A 25,368-nucleotide genomic window follows, 5' to 3' on the forward strand; every position below is an offset into this window, starting at 1 on the left:
GTGAGTAAGTTTAGCTAAATTTAAACAAGATTAGACTTTAAAAGGGATAGTAGGTATATATAATATATATTTTAAAGATATAAGCTCATCTCGATGTTACACTCATTAAGAGCTTTCATTCGAGTATCCACATGCATTTTTAATATATTTTTCATAAATACATATATGTAATATATATAAATATATAAAATATATGAAAAATTAATGTGGGTACTCAAATGAAAGGTCTCGATGAGTGTTACATAGAGATGAGCTTATATCTTTAAAAATGTGAATAGTTCACGAGATAAAAGGTCATTTCTTCATAAAACCCCATTTTATTATATAAATACACTGGCCACAAAATTTTGCTGATTCTATTAATAATCTAGATAATTACTAAGATCTGATAAAAATAAAAGATAATATTTATTATTTTATTTGTATTGAATTTTTTTAATATACATTACTAAAAAGCACCACAAGCATGTACGCGGTAAAATAATAAAATTAAAAATTTATATTCCTACTTATTCTTGTCTTGCCTATTATATCAGTAATAAATTTATCGCTCTTTAAATTTCAAAATAAGCATTTTTATCAATATATATATTTTTTTTTTCTTAAAAATACTATGTGTTCTGTAATATAATAATATATAACGCTAGCATTGATTATCTGTGTACATATATTTATAACTAAAAACTAAAAACCGTTCACAGAACGCGCATCTTATTACTTAATTGTATAAATATATATCTAAATTATAATTAAGTATATTATTTATGTACAAAAGTATAATATATATATATATTTGATGTATAATAAATAAAATGTTTAGAATATTTAAAGTTGTAGACAAATAGTTATGTAAACAAAAAATTATTTATACTGATAATAATTACGACTGGGGTTTTATAATGCCGGTCCTGCGGCGTTGTCTTCGTCAAAGTCCGGCAGTAAATCTTTGGTTCGATCTTCTATCCTATCCAAGTTCTCCAGGGTTGAAGCTATTATTTTTAAATTGTCTACTCCTGACATCAGTTGCCTGGAATTACAAATTTAAATTCACATATTATTTATTTATTTATTTATTTATAAGAGAACAGACGCCAATTGGCTTTATACATCATATGTAGAGAGTAAAAAAAAAAACAAACATAATTTATTATTGATAAAAAAATAAATTATTTACCTGAGATAAGATTCAGCTGATGAAGCAGCTTCTCTTAGATCACCAGCCAGTTTTAAAACTTTTTTATCACCTTCTCTGGAGGTTGAACTACAGCCAGCTCCCAGGGCATTTTTTAATTCTCTGTTTTCTATTCTCAGGACCGAAATTTCCGCCTGTTTAATAATAATTGTATTTAAAAAAAAAATCTTAATTATAAATTATAAAAAATTAAGTTATTTTTTATTTACTAACCGTTAGTTCTTTAATTTGTTGTTTTAATTGTGTGACAGCACTTTCAGCATTGACAGCTCTCCTCTAAAAATAATAAAAATTAATAATTTTTATAAATTTTTTAACTAATAAATTATATAAAAAAAGCTCTAGCCACATAATAAAGAAATGACCATGTATCTTGTAAACTACTGACATTTTTAAAGATATAAGCTCATCCCGACGTTACACTCATCGAGACCTTTCATTTGAGTACCCACATCAATTTTTCATATATTTTATATATTTATATGTAATATATATATGTATGTATGAAAAATATATCAAAAATGTATGTGGGTACTCAAATGAAAGCTCTTGATGAGTGTAATATTGGGATGAGCTTATATCTTTAAAATATATATCATATATATGTATATATAAAAAATATATCAAAAATGCATGTGGGTACTCAAATGAAAGCTTTTGATGATTGTAACATCAGGATGAGCTTATATCTTTAAAAATCTCAATAGTTAAGAAAGTACAGTGCAATTTAACAAAAGTCATTATATAAATAAACATAATTCAATTTATTATAGTTCGCAATTCTGTTTATTAGTCTTAAAATTTTTGTAAAAATTTATTAATTAAAAAAAAAAATAATCAATTCAAATGTCATAAAAAAATGCATACCGTGCTCCGTTTCAGATTATCCTCAACCTGCTCCATAGCTTTTTCCAAATGCGCTGTCTCTTCATAATCCACAGCTCTTCTAGAAGCAAGTTCAGCCTCCAGCATCTGGATCCTCCTGTTCTTCTCCCCATTCTGCCTGCGAGCAATCTCCAGATTATGTCTCAGCATCTCAATCTCCATTTGCAGAGGCGGGTGTGAAGATTCAATATTATTCCCAGTATTATCAGGCAGAGGAACTCGATTCCTGATGGGTCCATCATTGAGAAAATCCGGGAGCGACTTGGGAATCCCATTATCGCCGCCCAGAGAGTGGATACTTTCATTAGAATTAACTTGGACAGAATTACCCTGGTCTGAAGAAGGTCCCGCGAAGGGTAGGTCAAGAGGGAAGTTCATCGGCTCTCTGATAGTCTCTCTGTCCGGAGAGCCGTGGTTCAGATTGCGGTAGCCATCTAGGTTCCTCTTGTCGTTCCCCGTAGTCAAGTCGAATGGCAGGTCGCCAACAGTGTCGTGCTTCTTCACCGAATGTTGCTCATTCCGGTGGCGCAATGGCCGAGACTCGACGCTGTTCAGCGCAAAGTCCGGCAGGTTGTCGATGTCAGCTATCATCTGGGTTCCTGAAGCCGCGTCCTGGTGGTTCAAGTAGCACTGCTCGATCACCAGGTGGTCCTGGACGAAATCTGGAAGTTCCGTTGGGTTTCTTGCGTAAATACCGTCTGTTTCGGTCACTACGCTGTCAGCTGTCACCGGATTTGTTGATAAAGAATTCACTCGGCTGGAGTAAACTTTGGGTCTCGCTCCAGCGTGGGAGTAATTAGAGTCTTTTTTTAGAAAGTGTTTAAAACTAAAAGGGTTTTCTTCTTTTTTCGGCATCGCTTCTAAAAAGTTTAATTTTACGCTGTTAATAAATAATTAAAATGATATTAAAGTTAGCAGTCTCGACCATTTTTTAATTTTTTTTTTAAAAACAAATTTGGTTTGAAAAATTGCATTTTTTATTTTTTAAAATTTCTACATGTCAATTTTTTTTATATTTTTTTTTTGCCATAATTTATTTGTTAAAAAAAATTCTAAAAATTATTAAATATCTGCTAAATTTATCATCATAATAAATAATTAAAATGACATTAAAGTTAGCAGTCTCGACCATTTTTTAATTTTTTTTTTCAAAAACAAATTTGGTTTGAAAAATTGCATTTTTTATTTTTAAAAATTTTTACATGTCAATTTTTTTTATATTTTTTGCCATAATTTATTTGTTAAAAAATTCTAAAAATTATTAAATATCTGCTAAATTTATCATCATAATAAATAATTAAAATGACATTAAAGTTAGCAGTCTCGACCATTTTTTAATTTTTTTTTTCAAAAACAAATTTGGTTTGAAAAATTGCATTTTTTATTTTTAAAAATTTTTACATGTCAATTTTTTTTATATTTTTTTTTTTTGCCATAATTAATTTGTAAAAAACTTCTTAAAATTATTAAATATCAGCTAAATTAACTTTCATATAATTAAAAGAAAAGAAATTAAAATCAGCTGACAATTGTTTAACAAATAACTTTATTCCAAAAATTATTTTTTAAAAAATTATATTTATTTTTTTAGATTTCAAAATGTCAATTTTTTTTTTTAAATTAAGTTAGCCGATATCTAAAAATTTGTAGAATATTTTTGAGTCACTTTTTCTAATTTTTTTTCTCATAATTTAATTGTTATTTTATAAAATTATTAAATGTATGCTGCTACATTAATTTTTATATTTTTTTATTAAAAAATAAATTTCATTTGTAAAAAACTTGAAAAACTGTAAATGCAATTTTTTAAAAATATTTTTTTATCCTAATTTAATTATTAAAAACAATTAAAAAACATCGGCTAACTTTAGTATTATTTTTTTTGCTGTTTGTTAAAAAAATTATCAAATATCTGTTAAATTATTTTTTAATAAAAAAAAAAATAAATAAATAAATGTCAATTAATAAAAGGTGAATTATTTTTACTACCTTGACTTTGATAACTAGATCTTTCTACTCTCGGCTGATCCAAATCTTCTAACGATGACGAGGAGGACGACGACAAGCCTCCTTTATTATTTTGCATACTCTGTAATAACAAATAAAATACTTTTGTAGTTTTTTACTTTCACATTACTAATCACTGACTTTAAATTAATAATTAAAAATTAAACTTTAGTAATTTAGATTGAAAAGTCGCTTGAAATTGTCTAGCGGTATAAATATCTTAATAAAAAAATTTAGTATATATACAATATACAATATACAAGTACTTACTTTGATATAATAATAATATTATGTATAAAATAAATTATATCGATCACTCAGAGTCGATAGAATCGAGTTGCGAGATCCCGTTAGTTTAAAACTTTAAAATAAAATTTTTTTCAATAAAAAAAAAAATAAAAGTTACAAAATTTGACTAGAATTATTAAAAAACAATTATGACGTCCATTTTTAAAAAGTATTTTTGCAAATATTTTTTGGAAATTAAAAAACTTAGTTTTAAAATTTTCCGCAAGGTGGCGCCACACTAAAATTACAGTGCGAAACAGCCGTAACAAAATATTGTTATTATTTACTAAATGTGAACATTTAAATGAAAGTTTATAGTTTATTTATTATTATTATTATTATTTTTTTATAAATTACACTCTTATTTTCACGTTTAAGTGTATTAACAAAATATTTATATAATAATTGAAAATAAATGAGCGACAGATCATGAAGTTACTTTCTAAAGGATAAAGATAGATTTACATTAGACATCAGCGTGCATACGTACATGTTTTTCTTCCATTAAAATTTACAATTACAATACATTGTGTAAAAACAGATTTTTTAGGTACTGTGTGTTTACAAAAAAGTGTGAGCTGAGATAATTAATATTAAAATAATTAAAGTGGTATTTATAAGATGGTTAAAAATGGCTAAAAACGCGCTCAATGTTAATTTTTATCCAAACACTCTCAAGGATAATGACGCTATTTTGCGGAAACTACGATCACGGAGCAAGGTAATAAACAAATCTATTTTTTTTCAATCAATTATCCTGAAATTAACAGACATCTGTCAATTTTTATGACATTAAATTTAGCGGTCACTTCAAAATTTTTTTATCAAAAAAATTTATTCAAAAAAATTATTTTTAAAAAATTAGATTTTTTATTTTTTTTTAATTTCTACATGCCATTTTTTTGCTATAATTTATTTGTTATATAATTTAAAAAATGATCAAATATCTTCTAAATTAATTTTCATCAATTTTTAAACTTTTATAACACATCTAGAAATTAAAAAAAAATTGCAAATTTTTTTTATAATTAATTTTTAATAAAAATTAAAAAATTGATAGTTGTCTGCTATTTCCAATATCATATTAGTAATAATAAAGTTAGCCGATATTTTGGATTTTTTTATTTTGCTTAATTTATTAAATTATAACTAAAAAAAATTTTTTTTTAATTTTTTGTAATAATTGTTTAATAAAAAAAAATCATAAAATTTTTTAGATGTCGGCTAACTTTATTTTCATATTATATTATTAATAAATGAAAATTAATTTAGCATATATTTAATAATTTTTAAAATTCTATAAAAAATAAATTATAAAAAAAAATTGACATTTAAAAAATGCAAAAACTAAAAAATGTTTTTTTTTGAGAAAAATTTTTTTGTTAAATAAAATTAAAAAATTGCTAACTTTAGCGTCATTATTAATAAAAATAAAAATCAAATTTTTTAGATTGACAATAAAACTCAAGAAGAATGGAGTAAATTATTTACAAAACTAAATACCGAGTCTAAAAAACAAACTAACAAAACAAGCGATTTAAGACAAGTTCACATCGTAAGTACACTCTTACAAAAATAAATAACAATAAATAAAAAACTATATTTACCTAATTATCCTCCAGGGTAACAGCGAGGACGTGACCTACGGAGTAATCGAAGGATTTCCCTCCGGATCTTGGTGGGGAATCCGTATGGACTGCGCTAGAGACAGAGTCCATAAATCTTTCGACAACGACATCGACGAGGGAGTCTTCGGAGTGGCTTCAATTTGCACGTCCCACGTGAACACGACCAACGACGTGGACCTGGGTACCTACCTGACCTTCACAGGAGGTAAATACAACCAGAGCAAGCCCACCGACCCTCTATTGACCAACTTTAACAACCACATTCCGCTGAGATTAATCCGGAGCTACAATTTAGCGAATGAGTTCGCTCCTAAAACAGGTTACCGGTACGATGGCTTGTACATCGTGGCTTCCTGCTGGATCGGGATCAACTCCAAAGATTCAACTAGATATTACAAGTACGCTCTAGCGAGGCTGAATCATCAGGAGGCTCCGCCTTGGGTGACTCAGACTAGGATTGTCACTAGACAATCTTCTTCTCAGAAATCTCCATTAAAATCCTGCGGATTGTACAAGTGTCACATGTACGGCTGCTCTCAGGAGTCTAAAAAGTTTAAATCTTGCGAGTCTGAAGTCGAGAAGGTTAAATTAAATGCTGATCTTGGAGAGAAAGAAAAAGAAGCTTCATTGCTAAACAGCCTTAATTTTATTTCCAAGCCTTATAAATTACAGAATACAAATATCTCAATTAGAACTGAGTTGTATGACTCGTCGCCTAATCCTCAGCAAGATATTAAAAAAACTCCTATGACTTACTGCAGGGTTTACAATAAAACTAAATCCGAGAGTAAGAAATTAGACGTGGAATTAAAAAAAGTGCAACAAGAGGATAAAATTACAGAGTGTAAAAATTTGTTTTTGGACTCCAGAGCAAGCACTAGAGCTTCTGTGGGCTCGGAATCTTCCGGGCTATCGGAAAAAAAAGTCGATCTTCAAAAAGCAGTAGTGGAGATTGAAACTATGACTCCGGAGCAAATGTTGAATTTGATTATTAAAAAACGGTACAATCCTACGGGAAAATTGCTTATTGGAAGCATTATTGGACTCCCGGAGAATGAAGGTAAGAATTTAAATGCTGGGAAGGTTAAGGATAGGGAGGGAAAGAGTAAAATGAACCATTTTAGAGAGACAAGGTCTACGGTTAAGAATCAGGAGGTGAAGGTTAATAGGAGTAAGAGTAAGAAATCAGTGCCTAGAAAAAGGAAAAATGAGCTGGCTAATTTAACTATTGATGCTAATTTCGGGATGAATTTACGCGGGCAGTGTATTCAGACTAGGACTATGAAAAATAGGAGGCTAAGGTGTCCCGCGATTATTTTGAGTAAAAGGAAGGATTTGTCAGATTATATTACTAGTTATCCGAGAGTTGAGCTTAGGAGGAAGGGGAAGATTATTGCTACTGCTAAGAAAAGTCAGATTAATGGGTGTAAAAGGCTTAGTGTTGGTAATAAAAATAAAGATGAGGGGAAACATGAAATTCGGGGTAATTTAAAGGATAGAAATAATTGCAATAATATTTTAAAAAGAAGAAATAAAATAATAAACACAGAATCTTCATTAATAAAACCACGAATGGTTGACGCATCAACGCAGTGTATTGCTACAAAAGATGCGACGACTTTTGTAAACATGGAGACTCAGAAAAAAAATGAAAAGTCTCTTATTAAGATTGAAGTGATTGATTTAGAAGACGAGGAAGAAATGGAAGAAGTTAAATCAGAGTTTGAAGACAGTAATTCTGAAGAGGAAGAAGAGGAAGAAGAATCTTTGAGGCAGAAGAAGTTTTATAGTGGGAATGATGTTAATATTAATAATGATAATGATGATAATGATAACTTGTCGGCGTTTGTGGCTTTGTCGGACAGGGACATGAGAGTAGCTAGGCTGAGATCGATCGGGTTCAAGCCCATCGAGCCGGTTATTGTCTCAGAGAACGGCTCTTTTGTACAATACTACAATTGTGACGCGAGCACTAGTTCTTTGCATGCCGTGACGGAGAGACAGGTTGACGAGCAGTATAATAAGTACACTAGTGAGGAAAATAATGTTGTTGAGTACATGGACCATGAGCTACATTTTCAGGACATTGAGGAGGATGGGATTAAACATGATTATAAAATTTCTGGGGGTAATTTTGATGTTAATAAAGGGGATTATAAGAGTGGGAAGAAACGCAGGTGCAGTTCTTCGGAGGAAGAATTTCAAGATGATGAAAGCAAAAATTTTGACGAGCAGGAGGCTCCCTGGCTTGGATGGAGCAGGAGTACTGCTAATAGATAGTTAGATGTTTTATTTTTGAAATATATATATATATTGTTGATAAATATATAAATATATAATATATTTATTTATATATATATTTTTTTATGGCATTGAGATAAAAATATTTATTTTGATGCTTACAGACTTAACAGCTTCATTGATGTTTATATTTACGTTATAATTAATTTGTGAGTTTAGAGTTATTAAAGGCTCAGTGTATTATTATATTTATATTAGGATGATGTAGGCCATCATTGAAATTTTTGGGAATTATTTACAAGTTAAAAATTAACATTTTTTTTTATTCTGGAAAAAATATCGTGGAAGAAAAAAATTAAGCTTTTTTATATTCAAAAGTTGGATAAAATTTTGGCTCATACTTTAGGATAAAATTTATATTTTATTCTTTTTTTGTTTTTAATATATTTTTTTTAAATAAAATAATGAAAAATTAAAAAAAAAAAACTTGTAAACTATAAATAAATAAAATTTTGCTTTATTATATAATGACGTCTGTTAAATTCTACTGTACTTTCTTAAATATTGACGTTTTTAAAAATATAAGCTCATCTTGTTGTTACACTCAACAAGAGCTTTCATTTGAGTACCCACATGCATTTTTCATATATACAATATATATGTAATATATATAAATATATGAAAAATTGATGTGGATACTCAAATAAAAGGTCTTGATGAATGTAACATCGGGATGAGCTTATATCTTTAAAAATGTCAATAGTTCACGAGATACAAGGTCGTTTCTTAATTATTTTTGTTAAATTGCACTCTAGTTTCTTACCTATTGACGTTTTCAAATATATAAGCTCATCTCGATGTTACACTCATCAAGAGCTTTCATTTGAGTACCCACATCAATTTTTCATATATTTTATATATTTATATATATTATATATGAAAAATATATCAAAAATGCATGTAGGTACTCAAATGAAAGGTCTTGATGAATGTAACATCGGGATGAGCTTATATCTTTAAAAATATTAATAGTTCACGAAATACAAGGTCATTTCTTAATTATTAACATTTTTCAAGATATAAACTCACTTTGATGTTACACTCATTAAGAGCTTTCATTTGAGTACCCGCATGCATTTTTTATGTATTTTTTATATATACATATATATATAATATATATAAATATATGAAAAATTGATGTGGATACTCAAATGAAAGGTCTTGATGAATGTAACATCGGGATGAGCTTGTATCTTTAAAAATTTTAACAGTTCACAAGATACAAGGTCAAGGTTGTTAAAATTGTGATAATCAACTTTTTTTTTTTATAAATTGTTCATTTTTTTAATGTATTTTTCAAAAAAACATATCAAAATTTTCAAAAAAAAAAATAAAAATTAAAATGGTGGACTTGTAAATAATTACCAAATTTTTTTTTACCAATTTTCATAGACATTTTTTACACAGTAGAACAAAATTTATTATTAGATTTGAAAAATATCAAGTATTTTTTTACAGCTGTCAGGGTGCAGTTCCAAAAAATTAAAACTTTATTATTATTATCAATAATTATAATTTATAATCTATGTTAACGGTATATACATAATATATATTTATTTTTGTTATTTTTGGACTCGACGATACAATCAGGTTTTTTTCTTTTAATAATCAATTTTTTGTATCGTCACATTTAATAATATGTTATCTTTTTTTTGTTATATTTCTTCATGTATATATATATCCAGCTAGATTCACTTTTTCGATTCGAGTCTTGGTTTTGTAATTAAAGGAAGAATTGCCGTTTAAAATTATCCAGCTGACAAAAAAAAATAATTTTTTAACTCTTTACAAAGAATTTATAAATAGCACTGGATAATTTTTAAAATTCAACTAAAAATAATAACAATTTTTTTTTTTTTATATAATTTAAGTACTGTAATTATAAAAAATAACGTAAACAAATGTAACATAAAAAAATGAAATCTTATGTCATACATTTATGTATATAATAATAATAATTAATTATATTATATTAACATTTGTAATCAAATATAAATCGCACAACAATAAATGCTTATTTAAGTTTTGTTTAAATTAATCAACACTAATAAAATAATTAATGTTTTTAATGTGTAACATAATTAAGAGATTAACATTAAAAAATAATAATAATTATAAATACTAAAGCTTTAGCCTCAGACTTGATCCTAAATTAACCGGATTTTATTAAGTAATTAAATTTTTTTATTAATTATTTTTTTTTTGCCAGTAAAATAATTTGGACTATTTTTTTTTTTTAATACACTGAAAAAAAAAATTTATTTTGAAAAAAAAAATAATCAATTTTTTAATAATAAATTAATTTGTTAAATATTTTATTTTTTAACTGAAATAAAAATTTTTTTCAACATTTGTTGTAGAAAAATTTATTTTTTTAACTAACAAATAAAATTTTTATTTTTTAGCTAAAATAACAATTTTTTTTAACAATTTATTGTAAAAAAAATATTTTTTTTTTTAATAATAAATTAATTTGTTAAAAATTTTATTTTTTAGCTAAAATAAAAATTTTTTTCATTAATTTTCTGTATAAAAAAATAAAATTAAAAAAAAAATTTTTTTAGCTGAAATAAAAATTTCTTCCAAAAATTTATTGTAAAAAAAATTTTTGATTTTTTTAACTAACAAATAAAATTTTTTTGTCATAATATTGCTCATTTAAAAAAAAAAATTTTTTTTCAACAATTTACTTGTAAAAAAATTTTTTTATTTTTTTTTTACTAACAAATAAAATTGTTTAAAATTTTATTTAAATTAATTTTTTATCAAAAAATTGCTCAGTTTTTGAGAAAAAAAATTTTTTTTCAGTGTAATTATATTAACATATAATTAAAATTTATTTATTTAATAATCTCTACTGGAATTCATCGTCGCTACTTAGCAGCATAGTTTTTTCATTATAATTTTGGGAAATAGTAGCAACACGCTGGTGAGAAGTGTTGCGTCTCTGCGGTGGTGGAACTGGCATATTCTGGGGATCATCTGGGTCAAAGCTCGAAACTCTCATACCCCTCTGGTTCTTAGTACCACCTATTTTATTACCAAATTATCCATACACCATTTAATTAATTTATAATTTATAATAATAACTATCATAAATGTTAATTAATTTATTAATTATTATATTGATATAAAAATAAATGCAAGTTGATTGTAACTCTTAAAAATATGACATATGGAATAATTAATCATATAATCATGCAAAATTAATGGCGATATATAAAGCTACTTTATTCATGCAATAACATTTTAATAAATATAAATTATTCACTTACTCCTATTTAAATCATTAAATTCGCTAGTTCTTTACACATTGCACATTTTTTCGGTTAATGCATATTTTTATTAATCATGCTTATTTTTATCAATTAATACCAAGTCAAAATTATTATTTTTTTATTATAATAATCTATCTCTATTTATTGAAAAAAAATTAATAATCTTGTCAAAATTACACATCTATTAAGTACTTGATTAAATGCTTAAATACTATTGTACAATATTTTGATAATCACGCCAAACCTGATAAATTATAAAAACGATTTTATTAAAAAATTTATTTATGAAAAAGTAATCCCTGATGATATAGAGAGTCAAGTAAAAATTATTTTGTATTAAAATAATAAAGTAAATTACCTCTGGTGAATTTTTAATTTTTAATTTTTAATTTTATAATTACTCACAAAATGTGGTTTAAAAAATTTTTACCACAATATTATAGTTAATAAATAAATTAATACATTAAATGCAAAAATTTTACGCACAAATGATAAAATTGGTTTTTTTAGTGAAATTTAGTGTCATTGTAAAGGTCTTGACTTGAATTTGTGCCTTTTCAAGGTTTCATATCATTCTCAAGATTTATAATTAAGAAATGACCTTGTATCTTGAGAAATATTGACATTTTTAAAGATATAAGCTCACCCCGATGTTACACTCATCGAGACCTTTCATTTGAGTACCCACATCAATTTTTCATATATTTCATATATTTATATATATTATATATATGTATATATGAAAAATATATCAAAAATGCATGTGAGTACTCAAATGAAAGCTCTTGATGAGTGTAACATCGGGATGTGCTTATATTTTTAAAAATGTCAATATTTAAGAAAGTACAGGGCATTTTAATAAGTATCTTTTGAAATATTGACATTTTTAAAGATATAAGCTCACCTTGACATTACACTCATCAAGAGCTTTCATTTGAGTACCCACATCAATTTTTTGTATATTTATATATATTATATATATATATGTATATATGAAAAATATATAAAAAATGCATGTGGGTACTCAAATGAAAGCTCTTGATGAGAGTAACATCAGGATGAGCTTATATCTTTAAAACTATCAATATTTAAGAAAGTACAGTGCAATTTATCAAAATTCATTATTTAATCAAACAAAATTTTATTTATTTATGGTTAACAAGTCACATAGTGACTGCAAGGTTGCTAGTTTAATCTTAAAAAATTTATTAAGTTAATAAAAGTACTGCGACCGTAATAAAAAATCTATTGTATAAAACAGTAGACTAAAATCCACCAGAGAAAAAAAAAACAGAGTATTTTATTCAGTGTTATGCCAATTGAATCCTAAAAAAAAAAAAAAAAGAATTATTATTTTAATAATATAATTTTTATAAATAAAATTTCTTGAAAGTTGATATTGTCAGTGTTGAATTTAAAAAATGCGATTGGCTCTGAAATTCTCACAGCTTTTCGTACGGCAAGTTGGTATTGACGTCTGAAAAAAATAGCAAAAAAAGAAAGCACTTGTCAGACGTTGTTTATCTCGACGCTACTTCCTCAATTCGTATTATTATTATTATTATTATTATTAAAAGTGTATGTACTCCACACGATTAAATAAACCGCCACCTTATCCATAAATTGCTTATTTTTAAAATAAGTGTATAAAATAATAAATAATAAAATAATAATAAATCATAAAACAAAAGTTAAAAGTCAAGTATTATGCGAGTGCGTTTAAAATAGCGGCTTTATTATTATTATTATAAAAAATTCTAATAAAACAATAAAACATACACATGCAACATAATTAACATTAATAAAAATCAATAAATAAAATTAATGAAATAAAAAACGTACATGCTTTTATTAACTCGCTTTACATGCTTTATATTAGTATCATGCTGTGATAAATGTACATCATTTATATTATTATTGTTATGACATTATTTTGAATGATTATTGATTAACTTGCATCAAAAAGTTATTGTTGTTATTGTTATTGTTATATATATTAATATTAATTAATAAACATTGATGATGCACTAAATAAAATTATTACTTTCATATAAACTTGATTTGGACATACCAGAACTGTACTGTGTATACTGCTGGTATTGAGGATGGAAATTGTGGATGGCGTCAGTCATAATGTCCTTGGGGTTCATTGTTTCCTTCAGAGAAATAATAAATGTTATTATTAATGTTAATATGTAATGTGTAATAATATGTAATGCGGACTCATTTTATTTAATTGATTTACTAATATAAACCTTTAAGCTGCTGCTGATGCTTTGCATAGTGACACTGCGGCCTCGGGAATCGGTGACACAACCGGCCGCATAAACTTGGTACGGAAAAGCGTAACGCAGAGCTATTGCCGCGAAAAGCATTTCTATACAGATCAAAAAGTTTTGGTAGCCAGCTGATACTGTACCAGCGCTAGTTGCATGACCCAAATTGTCTATTACTGGAGAAATTACGTTAGCTTTTTCCAGGACGGCAAGTAAGACACCTTTAATTAAAATAAAACAAATTTTGTTTTATTAAATAATGACTTTTGTTAAATTGCACTGTTTTTAAAGATATAAGCTCATCCCGATGTTACACTCATTTAGGGCTTCCATTTGAGTACCCACATGCATTTTTGATATATTTTTCATGTATACATATATATAATATATATAAATATATAAAATATATGAAAAATTGATGTGGGTATTCAAACGAAAGGTCTTGAAGAGTGTAATGTCAGGGTGAGCTTATATCATTAAAAATATCAATAGTTCTCGACATACAAGGTTATTTCTTAATTATTAACATTTTTCAAGATATAAACCCATTTTGATGTTACATTCATTAAGAGCTTTCATTTGAGTACCCACATGCATTTTTTATATATACATATATATAAATATACAAAATATATGAAAAATTGATGTGGGTACTCAAATGAAAGGTCTTGATGAGTGTAACATCAGGATGAGCTTATATCTTTAAAAATGTCAATAGTTCACGAAATACGAGGTCATTTCATAATTGATTTTGTTAAATTGCACTGTACTTTCTTAACTATTGACGTTCTTAAAGATATAAGCTCATCCCGATGTTATACTCATCAAGAGCTTTTATTTGAGTACCCACATCAATTTTTCATATATTTATATATATTATATATATGTATACATGAAAAATATATCAAAAATACATGTGGGTACTCAAATGAAAAGTCTTGATGAGTGTAACATCGGGATGAGTTTATATCTTTAAAAATGTCAATAGTTCTCAAGCTACAAGGTAATTTCTTAATAATGTATCTAGAGATATAGTATTTTCGAATGCAGCCTAAATACATAATTTTATTGACTATAAATAAATAAAATATTTACCTTGCCAAAATGACAAGAAGATAACACTCTTGATAGTGCAAAATTTAAGAACTGGCTCAAAAGGCGTAAGCAAGTCCCGAGTGGCAAAGTAAAACAAAAAGAGTCCGTAGAGGGCTAGTGAGACGCTGATATTATAAATAACAGTTATGTAGATATATCCGCCGTCCGGAGACCAGTCTCCGTCTCTGTAGTGGCCCAGCGACTGCAGGATGATAATAACAAACGCCATGACGGGCTTGACCAGGCAGAACTGCAGGGTTGCTTGCTTGCAAAACCGGAGGAATCCGATGGTGTAGGTTTTTTCGACCAGACACCAGGTGCCGTAGAGGCAGTTCGAGCGTATCGGCTTGCCTCGGATCTCCGACATGATGTTCCCCTCGCCTCCCAGGTACTCGTAGCACAGTGACAAAAAATTGTAAATTACAAACGCCTCGTAGCAGTCACGGACTGTAAAAAAGTACACGTAGTAGCTCTCGTTGTTGAAGAACAGCAGAGAGATCCAAGAGTGAGTCGCGTAAATCGGGACGATGAACAGAATACGGACGATCCATCGCTGCTCCGTTGGGTTTGTGTACCACCTCAGGTGCTGATAAATCTAGAATGCCCACATTTTTATTAATAATTAATTTAATTATTTATTTTAATTAAAAAAAAAAATTACCTGTTGGCAAGTAAGGAACAATGCAAGCCACACAAAGGCTCCAGAAATTCCTTGAGCGGCTCGTGTCTGCAGAAATATTGGAGTCGGCTCAATATCATTGACAATCGTGCTGGTTTCTCTGATAGTCCCAATCGTCGAGCTAAACACCACTGAAGAAGCTGTAGATTCAACGTCACCCATTGTTGTATTACTCATCGCAGCTTTTTGAATACTAAACTGAAACAGAGATAACAACTATAAAGTTTAATAATTTCTTATCACCTCAGTTGCTTTTTTTTTTTTTAAATAATTATCATCATTATTGTGAATAACACTGAAGTTGACAAATTTTTGATGAAAATTAATTTAGCAAATATTTTATAATTTTAAGAATTTTTTTAATAAATAAATAAAGTCAAAGAAAATAAGAAAAAAAAATTGACATTTAGAAAATAAAAAAAATAAAAAATCCAATTTTTTAGAAATAATTTTTTGGAGCAAATTTATTTATTAAAAAAATTAAAAAATGGTCAAGTGACTGCTAACTTTAATGTTATAATTTTTTAGCAATGAAATTATTATGAAAATTAATTTAGCAGATATTTTATAATTTTAATAAATAAATTATGTCAAAAAAAATTGACATTTAGAAAATTAAAAAATACAATTTTTTAGAAATAATTTTTCGGAGCAAATTTATTTCTTTAAAAAAAATAAAAAAATGATCAACTGCTAACTTTAATGTCATAAAAAATTTAATAAACAAATTCTACATGTGAAAATTAAAAAAAATTATGAAAATAAAGTAGCAGATATCTGACAATTTCTTAAATTCTTCTTATTAAAAAATTTATAACAAAAAAATTTTTTTTAAATTCCACATGTAGAAAATTTGAAAAACAAAGCATAGAATTTTTTACAATATTTTTTTGGTTCTAATTTAATTAATGAAAAAAATATAAAAAATTGTTAAATCTTTGCTAACTTCGCTAATAATAATAAAGTTAGCCGACATTTTTAATTTTTTTATTTTGCTTAATTTATCAAATTATAACTAAAAATTATTTTTTAAAAATTGCACTTTTAGTTTTTGAAGTTTTTAACAAATAAAAATTTTTTTTTACTTTTTTTCTAATAATTCTTTAATATAAAAAATCATAAAATTTTTTAGATATCGGCTAACTTTATTTTCATACTTTGCTATATCATAAAAAATTCTGAATAAATATTTTTATTGTTATTAAAATTAAAAAAATTGACAGTTGTCAGCTAACTTCAGTATGATTATTATGAACAGTTATTCCAGCAATGGTGATAAATAAAAAAAGTTAAAAATCAATATGCATATCACAACATAACTCCAGCTCTTTTTCTCTAATCAAGTTAACCTTGAGGTACTTTTTGAGATAACATTTCACCACAATAAACTCCTTCATAATCTAAGTAACTGGAAAGCCACATACACTCCAACAAACAAAAAATAACAACAACAATAATAACAATACTCAGTAATAATAATTCAGTAATAATACATAATAATATGTGAGAGTTGCGCGCATAGCGCAACTCCATGAAACGTCAAAATACTACATGTACAATTATTATTATTATTTTTTTTTTTTGTATTAAAATAAATAAAATAAATAATTTACTGACCCGTTAAAATCCGGAAGACTTAAATCCCAGATGTGTTATCACTGTTCTGGAGACCTTTTGCGTAGCAAGATGTTGATATTGATACAGATGATGTTATTGTTGATGAGCACTTGTTACAAGGTATAATATTTATATATTTAGTAGTAGATCCTGGTAATAATAATGGGATTAACGATTCGACCAGAGAATCTCGCTTTCTCCCGACATTTTCGAAGACTCGTCCTCGTCGATTTTTTCAATAAACGTATGGAACGTGATACCGCGGAATAAACTAAAGATGGCTCTTTAAAGTAGACAGGGTCTCACATTAATTAAATATTATCTTGCTCAATGGCACACTCACTCACTAGTCACTAGTCACTGCTCTGTACAAACAACTATCTCTATCTATTGAAATAAAAACATGTCCAGAAAACAATGTCTAAGTATTTATTTCTGATGGTCTGTCTTCATAAGCCACTTTATCCACTGTTCAGATCCAGGAAAACTCGTGTTCAACCTTCTCACTTTAACTTCCACCTGTCTGGGGCTAAACTACGTCGCTCCTTTTTTACCGTCTAGTTTTTACATGCTCTTACGCACGCGTCCCTTTATTCACTGACTCAAGCTGCGCGCTAGTGTTGTTTGCTGCCAATCATATTATATACTACCTACACCTGCACTTCATAAATATATATATATATATATGTGTGTAAACACATGTGACATGTGTGTGTAATGCAGCAGTGTGATTTTCCGATGCTTTTACAATTACTAAAACACTAAACTCAGAAATAAGCAGCGCGCATGCGCAGGTACTCTGTTGTCGTCACTGCTGTCTACTAATCAGTGGTATATTTATACACACATATATTGTTATTTTTATATTATATGGATAATTCTTGGAGAATATTGTGAGTATTGGTGACAGTCATTAAATTACTATTTTTAATTCTTTTGTTAAAGAAAAAAAATGTAATTCCAGATCGAGTTGATCGACATTTATGTTTTATTGGAGGAGCTATCAATGATGATGATAAGGAAAGTATGGCGGAGATAAGGACTAACCGAATTAAATAAGTCAGAAGTTATACCACGTGCCTGTCATTTCTATTTTTTGATATGGCTTTAATTTATTTGGATGACAATGATCCTTGGTAAATTTTTTAATTATTTATGGGTTATGTTTTAATTTTTGCAACACTGAAGTTAACTAATAATACTGAAGTTGGCTGAGAACTGTCAATTTTTTATGACATTAAAGTTAGCAGTCACAACTATTTTTTAATTTTTTTTAACAAATAGATTTTTTCCAAAAAATTAGATTTTTTTATTTTTTTAAATTTCTACATGTCAATTTTTTTTTGCTATAATTTATTTGTTATAAAATTTTTAAAATTATTAAATATATGTTAAATTAATTTTGATCAATTTTTTTTATTTTTGGAACAATTAAATTACAATAAAAAATTTTCACTCTTTTCTTAAATTTTTACTTGTGGAATTTATTTATTTAATTTTTTTTTATTATAATTTTATTTCTATAAAATTCTACAAAACATTTATAACGTTTATAAACTTCAGTGTAATTTTATTGACAGTTAGGATTTTTGTAATAAATTATTTTTAATTATTTACAATAATTTTTGTAGTTTATGAATTTTTTTATAATAAATTTAATTGTCAGAATTTTTTATTAAAAAGTAAATAAATTTTTAATTAATAAATTATAAATAAATTTTAATTAAATAGGATCACGCAGCATGATGAATGCGCAAAACTTCTTGATGAAATTATGGAGCAGCTCAATCAGCGACAGAGCAAACCAAAAGCTTCATTAGCATTCGCTAGTTTATCTGCGAATATTAGGTTCCAAATGAATCAGTATTCGGATCATATTTCTCAATTGAAGAAAAAAGTTTCTGAAGCTTTAAAACTTCGGGTTATGTATCCTTTTCAATTCTTTATAAAAATTCTTCAAATACTTTAATTTTTATTATAACTATTATACTTTAATTTTTATAATAAAATAAAAATAACTTTTTATAAAAATAAACTCAATAAGTTTCTTAATTAAAAAAAAATAGAACTGTAGATGAAGCAGAAAGACGTACCCGCCAGATAGAACAGCTCCAAAGTAACTACGTCAAAATAAAGCGTCTGTATGACGTGAAAATGAACCCAGCTGCTTCTGAAAGGCCTAGTTTGTTTGGAAATTCAAGCTCGGCGTTTGCTGAAGGTGGAACGGTCGGTTGGGACGACCAGAATGACCAAGATCAGAATGTTAGTGTCGTTGATCTCAAGTCTCAGAATGAAGCTGCTTTGTTAGGTACAAAAAAATTTTTTTTTTCTTTTTTTATTACACTAATTATAATTATGATAATTAATTTGATTTTTTAGAGCAAGAGCGGGGCCTTGATGAGCTGTACAAAGTGATAACAAGACAGAAAACAATAGCCCAGACGATACACACTGAAGTAGACCATCAGAATGGTGAGATATTAATCTATATTATTAATATTATGGACTTTTATGAAGAAATGACCTTGTATCTTGTGAAATATTGACATTTTTAAAGATATAAGCTCATCCCGAGGTTACACTCATCAAGACTTTTCATTTGAGTACCCACATCAATTTTTCATATATTTTATATATTTATATATATTATATATATGAAAAATGCATGTGGGTACTCAAATGAAAGCTCTTGATGAGTATAACATCGAGATGAGCTTATATCTTTAAAAATAACAATTAAATAAATTTTTTTTTAATTTAAAAATTTTTTCAGAAATAATTGATGATCTAGCCGAGCATATGGAGCAAACCGACGAAAGATTGATAGACGGAACAAGACAAATTCGTTTTATTGAGAGAAAAGACCGGACTTGTGGGTACTGGGTTGTAATAATTTTATTGTTCATCAGCATAATTTGCGTTGCTGTTGTATAAAAATTAACTCGAGCGTATATACATTTATATTTTTTTTTATTAAACCACTAAGTAATAAATTGTTAAGTATTTTAAAATTTAATCGCTTATATAGATATACACTAAATAAATTTAACTGAATATACATTTAATACATAATTATTTCAAATGAATTTAAAAAAAAAAAAATAGCGCTCAGAAGTATTTTACAATCAGTCAACCAGATTTGCAAAAATGCAAATCAATCCTTTAAAAAAATCAATCATCAACTTCATCATCTTTTAATCCAACATTTCTTAACAAAGCCTCATAATTAGGATCTCTGCCACGGAACTGTCTAAAAACTTGACTAGCATGGACACTACCACCCAAGGAGAGATAAGTCTCCCTAAACCTAGCTCCAGTTTGTTTCCTGAGGTCTTTACCATTATCCCCTTGTGGAATTTCCTGGAAGGCACTGTAGACATCAGCAGCGAGCATTTCTGCCCAAAGGTAGCTGTAGTAAGCAGCACCCATGTTTTCTGAAAAAATCGCGCTCCAGGATGTCAAATGCGAGTCCATTTTATCCAGCGGAAAGACAAAGTGCTGTTTATACAATTTAGCGACAATTGGAACCCAAAAGTCCGGAGTCTCATGAAGGACCAGGTCAAGCCTTCCAAAATAGAGCTCCTTGCAGAGTTTGTAACCGGCCATGTGCCTGCGCATCTGGTGGATGCTCTCCAGCTGGTCAGCTGGCATCGACTCACCTGTTTTGTGGTGCCTGCAAATGGAATTTAACACCTCTGGTTCATAAAGCCAGTTGCCGAAGACATTGCTGTTGACCTCCACAGCGTCCCACTGGACGTAGTTGGTGCCTCCGACCATGCTGTAGTCAACCTTGGTTAAAAGATGCTGCAGAGCATGGCCGACTTGCTTGAAGAGATAAGTCACGTCCTGGAAGGTGAGCAGCGACGGGTTGTCGCCTACCGGAGGCTTGAAGTTGAAGATCAAAGCCACCAGGGGCTTCTTCTCGGCCACCAAGCTCCTCGGCTGGATCGGAACTGCCCAGGAAGCTGTTTTAGCAGAGACCATCTTGCGGCCTCGCTCGTAAGGGTCCAGGTAGAAATGAGCGACCGGCTGCGGTGACTGGGCAGCCAGGTCGTACACTTCGAAGAATCTTACGTCTGCGTGCCACACGTCGGGCTTTACAGGAGCTTCGACGATCTGGACGTCGAATAAATTTTCTATCAATTTAAAGAGACCTTTGAGGACTTGTGGGAGGGGAAAGTAGTCTCTCGTAGCTTCCTCGTTGAAGTTATACACGCTCTTGGCGTACTTTCTGCTCCAGTAGTCGATGTCCCAGGCCATCAGCTCGCCGGTGAACCCGCGGTCTTTCGCGAACTTGGTCAGCTCTGAGAATTCTTTCTCTTGAGCAGGGCGAGCTATCTCCAGGAGGTTGTCCATCACCCGGTAGATGTTCTCTAGGCTGCCCGCCATTTTGGTCTCCATGCTCATGTGGGAGAAGGATTTGTAGCCGAGGAGTTTTGCTTGCTCCATTTTGTGGTCACGGATGTCTTCGAGGGTGGAACTGGTTCTTAAAGTGTTCTCGCCGCGCTGCGCTCCGCGGCTGACTAAGGCTTGCCAAACGTTCCACCTGTAGTAAAATTATTTATTTTTTTACTACCTGTGACCATATATCAACAATTACAGTGTTTTATAATATATATATTACTCTTAATTAAGAAATGACCTTGTATCTTGTGAAATATTGACATTTTTAAAGATATAAGCCCATCCCGATTATATACTTATCAAGACCTTTCATTTGAGTACCCACATCAATTTTTCATATATATATGTATATATATGAAAAATATATCAAAAATGCATGTGGGTATTCAAATGAAAGCTCTTGATGAGTGTAACATCAAAATGAGCTTATATCTTTAAAAACGTCAATATTTAAGAAAGTACAGTGCAATTGAATGAAAATAATTAAGAAATGACCTTGTTTCTTGTCAACTATTGACATTTTTAAAGATATAAACTCATCTTGATGTTACACTCGTTTAGACCTTTCATTTGAGTACCCACATCAATTTTTCATATATTTTATATATTTATATATATGTATATATATATATATATACATATATATAAATATATTTTATATATTTATATATATGTATATATGAAAAATATATCAAAAATGCATGTGGGTACTCAAATGAAAGCTCTTGATGAATGTAACCTCAGTATGAGCTTACATCTTAAAAATATATATTATAAATATGTATATATGAAAAATATATAAAAAATGCATGTGGATACTCAAATGAAAGCTCTTGATGAATGTAACATCAGGATGAGCTTATATCTTTAAAAACGTCAATATTTAAGAAAGTACAGTGCAATTTAATAAAATTGATTATTTAATATACCAAAATTTCAATTTTTTATAGTTTACATGGTGACTGCAAGATTGCTAGTTAGATTTAATGAATTTAAAAAGTAATAAAATTTTCAATCCTTACCTTTGATCTCGATCTGGACAATATTGCATAAAAGTATCAACAATGTGTGGCTCTAGAGTAATTTTCCACGGACCCTTTTCATACTCATTAGGATTAACAGCCGTGAACTTCAAAAACTCCTCCGGGAATTCTTTGAATATATGAGGATTGTCAATCGTCGTGCGGAACATCTTAGTCGCGAATTTAATTAACTGAGCAAAGTCGGTCCTCTTCTGGTTGATTTTAATATTCGAGTACGTGAAACGATCCCGCTTCTTTCTTTCGAGGTCCAGACCGTTCAACCTGCCCTCCAGAGCGTGCTTCTCGATGATTTTTTGCTGAGCGGGTGTAAGATTGCTGTCTGGATTCTCCAGAGCTTTCTTCCAAGCTTTGTACAGCGGGACACTCATGTGGGGCACGGAGTTTGCTTTTGCCATGTTAGTGTGGATGGACTCGTAGTACTGGGTCGGCATGAGGCTCTGGTTCCCGAAATAAAGCGCCTTGGTGATGTTCCAGGTCGTGTGCAACCTGACATGCAACAGCTCCAAGGGATTTATCAGGTCATTGACAATGTCAACTTTGTTTTTCACTAAAAACATTTTATTAAATTAAAATAATACTAAAGTTAACCGACATTTTCAATTTTTTAATTATTTTTTATTTATTAAATAAAAACTAAAGAATATTTTTAAAAAATTGCACTGATAGTTTTTCAAGTTTTTTACAAGTGAAATTTTTTTTTTTTTTTTTTTTTTTTTTTTGTAATAATTTCTCAATAAAAAAATTTCTAAAAGTTTCTAGATGTCGGCTAACTTAATTTTCATTAAATTAAATGAAAATTAATTTAGCAGATATTTTATAATTTTAAGAATTTTTTCAACAAATAAATTATGTGAAAGAAAATGAGGAAAAAACATTGACATTTAGAAAATAAAAAATGCAATTTTTTAGAAATAATTTTTCGGAGCAAATTTATTTATTAAAAAAAATTAAAAAATGGTCAAGCGACTGCTAACTTTAATGTCATATAAATTTATGAAAATTAAGTTAGCCGACGCTCGAAAATTAGAGATTTTTTTTTATTAATTAAAAATTAGAACTAAAAAACTATTTTTAAAAAATTCCACGGATAATTTTAAAAATTTTCTACATGTGAAAATTTTTGTTTTAATTTTAAAAAAATTATTTTTTAATAAAAAAAAATTCTAAAAATTCTAAGATGTCAGCTAATTTAATTTTCTATTATAAATTTAAGTTATTTTTTAATTGAAGAAATAGTTTATAAATTAATTAAAAAACTCACTTGTAATCTGCTGCTCGAGCTTCTGGACCTCCTGCTCGTAAGTGGTGGTTTCCTTGCCTACAGCAGCCATGGCACGCTCCACTGAGAAGGTATTAAACTCTGGAAAGCCATCCGCTTTAATAAGAGGGTCTTTTTCGGGTAAATCTTCCCCAATTTCTGGAAGACTAATTTTTAAATGAAATTAAAATAATTTAAATATGTAACTTTAACCTAAAAATATAAAATTTAATCAAGTAAAAAAATATTTACAGTATAATAAATCCATTATTACGAACTGTCAGTTTGTTAAAGGAATAACTTTTGAGAATTTTAATTCTCTTTGCGCAGAATGATATCGCCATTTTTTAAAATCAAATCGGCGATATTTCCACGTTATTTACTTTCATAAAAAAATGCAATTTTGGAGTTTTTAATATTTACACACTGTGTTATAAATATATGCAATATATTTTATTTCACGCCATTTTACTTTGTCAACAGTTGATAATGTAAAAACTAAGTTTTTCCATTAATTGTTATTATTATTTCTAGGATCTTCTATACTACTCGATGGCAATAGCGTAACTGTTAAATAATTTTAAATGGCGCGGAAACTTTTTTTTTATTCAAATTTAAATACTTTTCTTTATTTTGGGTTGCAGTCAACTAGTCAGACTGACAATATTAGGAATTAATAAATTACTAGAACTTAGAAAGTAAATATAAAATGTAATTTAAAATAATTAATTTTACAAATTTTAAAATTCTGAAAAATATAATCTTGAATAAAGAAAAAACTAAAGCTATATCAATAAAATCTTTCAAAGTTACGAAGTTTCAATAAATTAAAAAAGTTTGGAAAGTCCAAAAGTGCACGCCTCATAACGCTCAATCATTTTTTAAGAAAAAAATTAATTGTATAATTAATTAAAAAAAAAAAATTATAATTAAGTAATTTCTTACAGAGTATTTTTTATTTTTTTTTTAAATATCGGCGCCCTTTTTTCTTGTCATATGCGCACGCAGTCTAAAAAAATCTAGCTTGATCAAGTGGCGCCAAAGTTTTCACGTGACAAATAAGAAAAGTTCGTTTGGCTTTGTACGGTTGTATCCGTGAATTTTAATAAAAATTCAATTAAAAAAAAAAATACATAAGCTAGGCCACTGATATGAAATACGGACCCAGTTCATCGAATTCTTAAACTAATAAAAAAGGTCCGGTCTTGAAATATCAATTTGTTCGGGAGTAATCGTTGGTACATCCAAAATGGGGTGACATCCGGACGTCCACGTAAAATTTTTTTCAAAACGTTTTTTTTTTCAAAATAGCAACATGAAATGATTTTAGAAAGTAAAAGATGGTTTAATTTAAGTGTTTTTCGGTGTACGTCTACTTATATTATTGAATAAGTGTAATATGGTTGTGATAGAGGCA

General features: G+C 28.3%; 5 protein-coding genes across 9 annotated transcripts; 2 read left to right on the forward strand and 3 right to left on the reverse strand.

Moving 5' to 3' along the window:
* Nucleotides 1-649: 649 nt before the first annotated feature.
* Nucleotides 650-4,892, reverse strand: LOC123263155 (uncharacterized ENTR1 family protein). 2 transcript variants are annotated; one of them, XM_044725700.1, is made up of 6 exons: nt 4,863-4,892; nt 4,067-4,166; nt 2,060-2,937; nt 1,406-1,468; nt 1,175-1,326; nt 650-1,027 (listed from the first exon to the last, which is right to left on the reverse strand). In XM_044725700.1, the coding sequence occupies exons 1-6, from the start codon at nt 4,875-4,877 to the stop codon at nt 895-897; spliced, it is 1,341 nt and encodes a 446-aa protein (XP_044581635.1). In that variant the 5' UTR covers nt 4,878-4,892; the 3' UTR covers nt 650-894. The 2 variants fall into 2 exon arrangements, with proteins under 2 accessions (XP_044581635.1, XP_044581636.1); XM_044725701.1 differs by lacking the exon at nt 4,863-4,892 and adding an exon at nt 4,355-4,483.
* A 64-nt stretch (nt 4,893-4,956) lies between these two features.
* LOC123263150 (putative leucine-rich repeat-containing protein DDB_G0290503) lies at nt 4,957-8,548 on the forward strand. 2 transcript variants are annotated; one of them, XM_044725694.1, is made up of 3 exons: nt 4,957-5,093; nt 5,823-5,927; nt 5,995-8,548. In XM_044725694.1, the coding sequence occupies exons 1-3, from the start codon at nt 5,004-5,006 to the stop codon at nt 8,278-8,280; spliced, it is 2,481 nt and encodes an 826-aa protein (XP_044581629.1). In that variant the 5' UTR covers nt 4,957-5,003; the 3' UTR covers nt 8,281-8,548. The 2 variants fall into 2 exon arrangements, with proteins under 2 accessions (XP_044581629.1, XP_044581630.1); XM_044725695.1 differs by having other exon boundaries at nt 5,823-5,909.
* Nucleotides 8,549-11,071: 2,523 nt separating this feature from the next.
* Nucleotides 11,072-17,872, reverse strand: LOC123262602 (transmembrane protein 184B). 3 transcript variants are annotated; one of them, XM_044724859.1, is made up of 6 exons: nt 17,247-17,872; nt 15,612-15,822; nt 14,951-15,545; nt 13,835-14,076; nt 13,651-13,735; nt 11,072-11,331 (listed from the first exon to the last, which is right to left on the reverse strand). In XM_044724859.1, the coding sequence occupies exons 2-6, from the start codon at nt 15,804-15,806 to the stop codon at nt 11,156-11,158; spliced, it is 1,293 nt and encodes a 430-aa protein (XP_044580794.1). In that variant the 5' UTR covers nt 15,807-15,822; nt 17,247-17,872; the 3' UTR covers nt 11,072-11,155. The 3 variants fall into 3 exon arrangements, with proteins under 3 accessions (XP_044580794.1, XP_044580793.1, XP_044580795.1); XM_044724858.1 differs by having other exon boundaries at nt 11,073-11,331; nt 15,612-15,827; nt 17,247-17,871; XM_044724860.1 differs by lacking the exon at nt 11,072-11,331 and adding an exon at nt 12,793-13,056 and having other exon boundaries at nt 15,612-15,827; nt 17,247-17,868.
* A 97-nt stretch (nt 17,873-17,969) lies between these two features.
* Nucleotides 17,970-20,275, forward strand: LOC123262603 (syntaxin-8). The gene is made up of 6 exons (XM_044724861.1): nt 17,970-18,139; nt 18,211-18,382; nt 18,978-19,172; nt 19,313-19,554; nt 19,626-19,718; nt 20,020-20,275. Exons 2-6 carry the CDS (start codon nt 18,348-18,350, stop codon nt 20,178-20,180), a joined length of 726 nt encoding a protein of 241 aa, XP_044580796.1. The 5' UTR covers nt 17,970-18,139; nt 18,211-18,347; the 3' UTR covers nt 20,181-20,275.
* A 53-nt stretch (nt 20,276-20,328) lies between these two features.
* On the reverse strand, nt 20,329-24,386 carry LOC123262601 (probable cytosolic oligopeptidase A). The gene is made up of 4 exons (XM_044724857.1): nt 24,204-24,386; nt 23,955-24,118; nt 22,673-23,240; nt 20,329-21,792 (listed from the first exon to the last, which is right to left on the reverse strand). Exons 1-4 carry the CDS (start codon nt 24,293-24,295, stop codon nt 20,418-20,420), a joined length of 2,199 nt encoding a protein of 732 aa, XP_044580792.1. The 5' UTR covers nt 24,296-24,386; the 3' UTR covers nt 20,329-20,417.
* Between the last annotated feature and the right edge of the window lie 982 nt (nt 24,387-25,368).

The sequence above is a fragment of the Cotesia glomerata genome, linkage group LG4 (assembly GCF_020080835.1).
Source record: "Cotesia glomerata isolate CgM1 linkage group LG4, MPM_Cglom_v2.3, whole genome shotgun sequence".
NCBI classification, from domain to species: domain Eukaryota; kingdom Metazoa; phylum Arthropoda; class Insecta; order Hymenoptera; family Braconidae; genus Cotesia; species Cotesia glomerata.